Raw genomic sequence first — 6,635 nt, forward strand, 5'->3', positions numbered from 1 at the left:
CCAGGTATAAATATCTGTGCCATAACTCAGAATAACTCATTAATTGCTGCTGCTTTACTGGGTTTTATTCAGTTTAAAGCTGGTGAGGACCAGTTTTCAGAGGGTTTGAGCAAAAACTTACAGTTAATGCTTCAATTAGAGACAGAATCATTTATTAAAGACATTGTTTGTTATACTCAGTGGTGTTTTTCAGCTAAAGCTCCGTATTTAAAGTCTTTGTTAAATGACTTGATGTTTGTGTGAAAGCAGCTGTTGAGTTTGTTAAAAGGCTGAAGTTACTGAAGTGAAGAAGTCTGGATTTAATTAAATGCAGCAAACTGAGCGTAAAATGCAGAGTTTCCCTCTCTTGTTGCTTGTTGAGGTTCATTATTTAACTTGTTTTGTGTCTGATATTCTGCTCTGCTGTCTCCGGTTCTTTTTATTCGTTTACTTTGAGAAGCTGAAGGTTTTCGTCTGTCTGGGCTGCAGTGATGCTGGTTCTGTCGGCCTGCTGTCGAACAGAGACCTTTGATCTGGAACCGGTCGGTTCTTGTGGCGTTTGAGGTTTTAGGATGAAACAGGAAACAAAGATCTGAGCCCTGAGCCCTGTGGTACACCAGACATGTTTTTGTTTGTTTGTTTAACGGTTTAAATTGACTTTCTGAAGAGGACTAGTACTACCTCTCTGTTTCCTTCCTCATTCTGACCCGACAGACGACGTTTCGTTTTCAATCTTCTGCACTTTAAAGGATGTGAAACCTTCAGTTTCAGGACAGATTTTATTTTATCTCTCCGTCTAAACTTGAAACTTATCAGTTTTATAAATCACAGTTGAATTATGTCTTGTAATTTAGAGAATAAAATGTGAAACCTCTTTTCAAACCTGCTTGTTTTGCTAATAATCATAACTGAAAGTTGATTTTTCAGCTGTTGACACATTTTAATGCCTTTAAAACTGTATAGAAATGATTTTTTTTAGATACTAAAATGAGAGGAGATTAAAAAACTAATTACCAATCTGTTTTGTTTGCTTGTTGTTTGTTGTTTTACCTGGCCTTTCAAAATAAAACCTAATGATGCTTTTATCTTGTTCGGTCATAGATCGAAAAGGAACAAAAGGAAGTCCCAAACCTTTCCTGGGCTTTAGAGAAGAACATTTGATGGATGTTGGAGTTTCAGGCAGCAACTTTAACATTTTTGCAGAATTTCTTTAGTTTTAATAATTTAATTCCCTATTATTGTTAATGTTCTGTGCTTTTATTGTTTAGTCTTGATTTAAACTAAATGCAACACCATCTCCCATTAATATAATTATTTAATCATGTCATTCAGGACATTTTAGCTGGTTGTTCTCGCTCTCAGACCCTGCCTCAGTAAACTTACTGTAACCACAGTTTTGTTGCTTCTGTGGTCAAAACAAAATGTTTGTTCTGAACAAACGGTTGAATGTGTATAAAATGAGCAGGATTCCTGTTGGATCCTTGGCAGTGATTAATCCTCAGCTCGGTTGAAGTTCAAGGCTTGAATGTGTTTGATGGGAACGGCTGCAGAGGCTTTTATTCTGGATGATTGATTGGACTTCTGTGAAGGCTTTTATTGTGACAGAACTTCAGTCCAAAACAAGTTTCCCCGAGAGGACCGTAAAGTTGGTCAGACATTCCTGCCTCGTATTAAATTTGGTGGAACTTTGTGTCGACATCAGCTGACGGGTCGGGTCGGATCAGATCAGCTGGAATCAGGAAGTCAGTTTTTCCTCTTTGAAACAAGTCAAAGAGGATTATTCTGGGATGGTTGTCCTCGTCTCCGTGGGTCTGATGGTTGGATGGATTGTTCTCCGGTGTCAGGAGGCTGAAAGTGTTTCTGTCGCGCTGTCACGCTTGATAAAAGGAGATAAATTACATCTCATTGGTCATTTCTCTTCCCTCTTTGTGCTCGTTTTGGCCTCCATTTTCTTTTTGTGCTCCTTCCTCGAACACCCCGTGAGATTCTCTCAACGTTTGAGTCCGGCCGAAATTTACAGCTTAAAGTTTGGATACCGGGGCATTAGCACTAATGTGTCTGATATACCTTCTAAAACTTGGTAACTGTTTGGAAATTAACGACTTACAACAGAAAAACATCAGTCCTGATAATTCCGAACAATAAAATCTGTCAACAACTTTCAGTTTATTCAGTTTAGTCAACACTTAAATCCATCCTGACAATAAAAAGGTTTATTTAACACTGGAATATACAGGACTTCGATCACCAACAGAAAGAAAACCGTCCAACAACAAGCACTGATCCCAGGTCAGGTTGTGGACGTACCAGGACATCCTTGTCCTCAGAGACCTCCAGAGGACAGCGTCCGGACCACCTTATCTCTGAGGCTGAGCCCTGAAGGCACCACCCTGATGTGGTGAGAGGTTCGAGTGCCGCGGCGGGCCTTAGTCGGGTCTGTCGTGGCAAACAGGAGCTGATGGGTTCCAGAGCGAAGCTCGGCTGCTTATCTGATGATCCTGAGAACCCTGGAGACAGTTTGGATGGTTTGTCAGAAACACCATCTGTCCTTTGTCCCCACAGGACAGGACAGGACAGTGGGTTCAGGCTTGAAGTTCTCATGGAACAGGAACACCGGGTCGTCCTTCTGGAACCGGGTCAGAGTTAGTTAGTTGGTTAGTTAGTTCCTTCCCAGTAAAACAGAAGCTCTGGATTGTCGCTCCAGCTGTACCTTCAACACACGCCTGTTTTTGTCCCTTAAATACTATTTGGCATCATCCTAAAAGCCCTGAATTCTTTTCTATTCAAAGGTCGGTTTGTCAGACTGTTTTCTCTGTTTTCTCCTTTGATTCTGTTGCAAAAACATCCACTTAAGATTTGAAAGAGACTCAATTTGAAGCAGATTTAAATCTGGAAACTGAACCCTTCCTGGAGTTTAATCTCCCCCTCCGGTTGGATCTGTTCCTCTCACATTGTCACTCAGCTCCTTTCAGCTCATTCAGCAGTTAAATCTCATCTTTCTTCACTCGTCAGGCTGTCTCTGTGGGGGGGTGGAGGCTCAGGGTTTCCATTATCAGCCCTTAATCCTTCAGAATCCTCCTCTTGTCTTCAGAGGAAAAAGCAGGAGGAGGGAATCACAAGCAGCTTGGATTTCCCATCATGCCCGGCGTGCAGCGTCCCTCCAGCCCAACAGAAAGTTTGGAGCAGAACATCGGATCAGAGTGAAGACTGTGGAAAGTCTAAAACTTACCATTCGTTGGGTTCACACGGCCATGTTTGACATTCGTGGACATAAATCTTCAGTAAACCTCTGAGGTCAGCTGATTTCTGTCTCTGACGAGCTGCGTGTCAGAACCCAGTCCTTCCTGTAAGACGTGTGGGCATCAGCTGGGCAGAACAACATTTTTCAGACATTAATAATAAACCAAACATGAAATCCTGTTTTCCGTTTTCTTTAATGGTGTTGTGTTTGACCCCTCGGGGCTGCCGTAGCTGTTTTATTCTCTGACCTTTCAGAGACCTCTGACGGACGCCTCAGAAATCTGACTGCATCTGAGGAAAGAAAAAGCTGCTCAGACTTCCAGAAACCAAATGTTGCTCCGTCAGAACGACCCGTGCAGCAAATGTTGTTCCCACCCATCCATCATCACCTCCGTGGGACCTGGACTGAGGTCAGAGGAACCCACAGAGGCGGGTCTGACTCACAGTTCAGATGTTCCCACCGCCGCCTGTTTGCTCCGAATGCAGCTGACCCCTGCGACCTGTCCTGACCTCGTCTCACCTGGTTGGAGTAAAAGTGCAGAAGGTGAGACGATGTGTAAAATGTAAATAAAGCATAATGCATAAACCCATATTTTACTCACACTGAAACACAGTAAACTAAGAAATTGTACAGAAAAAAAGGTAATTTTAAATTTGACGGCAGCAGCTCGTCTCTTTAAAGTTGCTCCAGGAAAAACAAAAGGCTGTAAAGTATGTGGTCCAAATCAGAAACATCTGGAGGAGCATTCAGAGACTGATCAGGTTAATCATCAGCAGCTCAGTCAGAGGAGAGGAGATGAGATGAGCATGGGCAGGTTCTGGTTCTGGTTCTGGTTCTGCTCAGGAACACTGTCTGTAAACACAGCTCACCGTGCTGCTTAAAGCTCTATCAGGCAGAGAAGAAGCCAGATGTGAACAGATGTGTCTCCTCTGGACCAAAGAGGAGAACTGTTCTGAGGTCAGCCTGCCTCTCTGATGGTATGGGGGTGCATTGATTAGCAGGAAATAACTTTTCCTCTGATCTGATAAATAAGGAGGAGTTCTGGAGAACCTGAACTTTATATTTATAAAGATTTATTATAAAAGTGTCAGAGTTCTTCTAAATGTTTATATTTATGTTTCTGTTTGACTGACTTGTTTTGATTAGTTGTATTTAACCAACCATCAGCAGATCCTCATTAAACCGTTAGTATCAGGTTCCTCATCAGGTTCCGTGTCATTAACCAGAACTTGGGACGTGTGTCAGACTTCCTCTGGTTCCTCCTCCTCCTGGTCCGGGTCTGGAGGCCCCTCCCCCAGCCTCTCTCGCCCGTCTCTCTCTCTCTCCCTGCAGACCAAACCCCTCTGCTCCCCTCAGACTCCTCTCAGACAGATTCTGACCCGTCTTCAGCCATGTTGGACACCCTGACCTTCCTCCTGGAGCGCCTCTTCCTGCTGGCCCACATCAAGCTGTCCAGCCTCCTCCCCCCTCCTGCCAGAGACACCGCAGACCCCCAGCCGCCCCCCCGCTTCGACTCGGTCCGGTTCCAGAGGGGAGACCTGCTGGAGGTCCCCCGGACCCTCTTCACCCACTTCGGCATCTACCTGGGAGAGAACCGGGTGGCGCACCTGATCCCGGACATCCTGCCGGTGCTGACCTCTGACCTCCAGCAGATCCAGCAGATGGTGACCAACACCCGGCTCCTGCTGGGGGTCCTGTCCAAGCGGGCCAGCGTCCGGGTGGACTCGGTGGAGGACTTTGCGTACGGAGCCGTGATCCTGCAGAACGCCATGGACCGGGCGGCGGCCCGCAGCCCGCTGGCCGGCGAGGAGGTGGCCCGGCGGGCGGAGCAGCTGGTGGGCGCCGTGTCCTACAGCCTCCTGTGGAACAACTGCGAGCACTTTGTGACCCACTGCCGGTACGGGTCGGCCCAGAGCCTGCAGACCCAGCAGGTGAGACCAGAACCCTGATTGTTGTTCTGTGACTGTTCTCCTGCAGGTTCTGATGAAGGAACCGCAGCCGGGACTCTGAGCAGCCAGGCTTAAAGTTCTGCAGACCTTCTGAAGGTCTTCAGCTGCTCTTCCTCTGTTGGTTTTTATCATTCAGACATAAAACTGATGTTCTGATGAACCTTCTTCTAATAGATTTATTTCGTTAAATCAGTGCAGGAATATTAGAGCTGATGAGTTTGACAGATAATCAGATTTTAGCTCCAACATGTGGACTCTCAACCAGCTGCAGGATGAAGCTTCTCTCAGGTCTTTGGTGGATTTATTCCGTCTTTCACAAAGAAAACAGTGAGGAGTCATTTTGATGTTTGTTTGGAGTTAATGGGAGTAAATTCTGTGTTTTATCTGCTGATCTTTGACGGCTTTAAATCCTTTCTGCTGCGACTGAGGAGCTGATCTCTGCAGAGTTTATCTGAGCTGTTTGGGCTCATCTCAGTCTGCAGCTTCATTCATTCAGTCATTCATTCAGTCATTCATTCATTCAGTCATTCATTCATTCAGTCATTGTTTCTGTGCTGAAGAGGCTCTTTTCAAGCCTCTCTACAGAGTGTATCGGGACAAGTTTCAAATGGAGCTGAAATCTTTTTTTTAAATGGAGAAATTACATTTTCTGTTTTCTGAGCCCTGACTGACTGAAGAAGCTGAAACTGAGCAGGTAAAGCTAAAAGAAGCAGAAGAATAGCTAAAAGTAGCTAAAGAAGCCTAAAGCAGCCAGTAGCTGAGGCAGAATTCAAAGACAACAAGGACTGGGAGGATCTCAGCGGATTTCTGTAGAGAAAATACTTTAAAAAGTGTAAAAGTTTCTGAAAGCAGAAATCACAGCAGCCGTCTGCTGAATGAGCCGAAGGTTTGATGAGCAGCTAAAATAACGTTTGCTCCAAGAAAAACCAGAACAGTCCAAATGTAAATGTAACAAATAACAGCTTTATTTAAAGGACAATGACACATTAAAGGGATATTTCAAAGACTCTGACGTGGGGCTCTGTTCTCCGTTATGAACAGTTAGTATCTTACCTGTTGTAGATAGCTGACTGAACTGATGAGCTAACAGCTGGACACCTTTTATATGGCTGACAGTTCTGCAGGCACAAATATCCACATCAGCAGCTAGCTGTAGCACTGGAGGAAATAGGCTGTTTGTGTCACAGTTTGCAGCAGCGATCCACCAGTTTCTGCTCCACTGTTAGCAATTAGCTGAGGTTCACTCATCTCCAGCAGGTCAGACACTATTTTAACCCCTCTTTAAAATATCTGAACTGTCCCTTTAACAGTTTTAATGATTATTAAAGAAAAAACTGCTGAAGTAAAAAGCATGCTCATCCAAGAAGATGAAAGATTTACCAAAAAATGTTCGTCAGAAACCTGCAGTTAAGAACAGAACTCTGCTCTGAAGTCAAGGTTTAAAACTCCCTCCCCCCTCCCCCTCC

At 44.7% G+C, this 6,635-nt stretch overlaps 1 protein-coding gene across 2 annotated transcripts in view; it reads left to right on the forward strand.

Moving 5' to 3' along the window:
• Window positions 1–4,543: 4,543 nt before the first annotated feature.
• Window positions 4,544–6,635, forward strand: part of LOC108248302 (lecithin retinol acyltransferase) — a 5,255-nt gene continuing 3,163 nt past the window's right edge. Inside the window, exon 1 of one of the 2 annotated variants that reach the window (XM_017436990.3) lies at window positions 4,544–5,151. In XM_017436990.3, the coding sequence (XP_017292479.1) occupies window positions 4,612–5,151 (540 nt within the window). In that variant the 5' untranslated portion in view covers window positions 4,544–4,611. The remainder of the gene's footprint in view (window positions 5,152–6,635) is intronic. The other variant, XR_005233458.1, reaches the window with a different exon arrangement.

The sequence above is a fragment of the Kryptolebias marmoratus genome, linkage group LG7, assembly GCF_001649575.2.
Source record: "Kryptolebias marmoratus isolate JLee-2015 linkage group LG7, ASM164957v2, whole genome shotgun sequence".
In the NCBI taxonomy this organism is placed as follows: domain Eukaryota; kingdom Metazoa; phylum Chordata; class Actinopteri; order Cyprinodontiformes; family Rivulidae; genus Kryptolebias; species Kryptolebias marmoratus.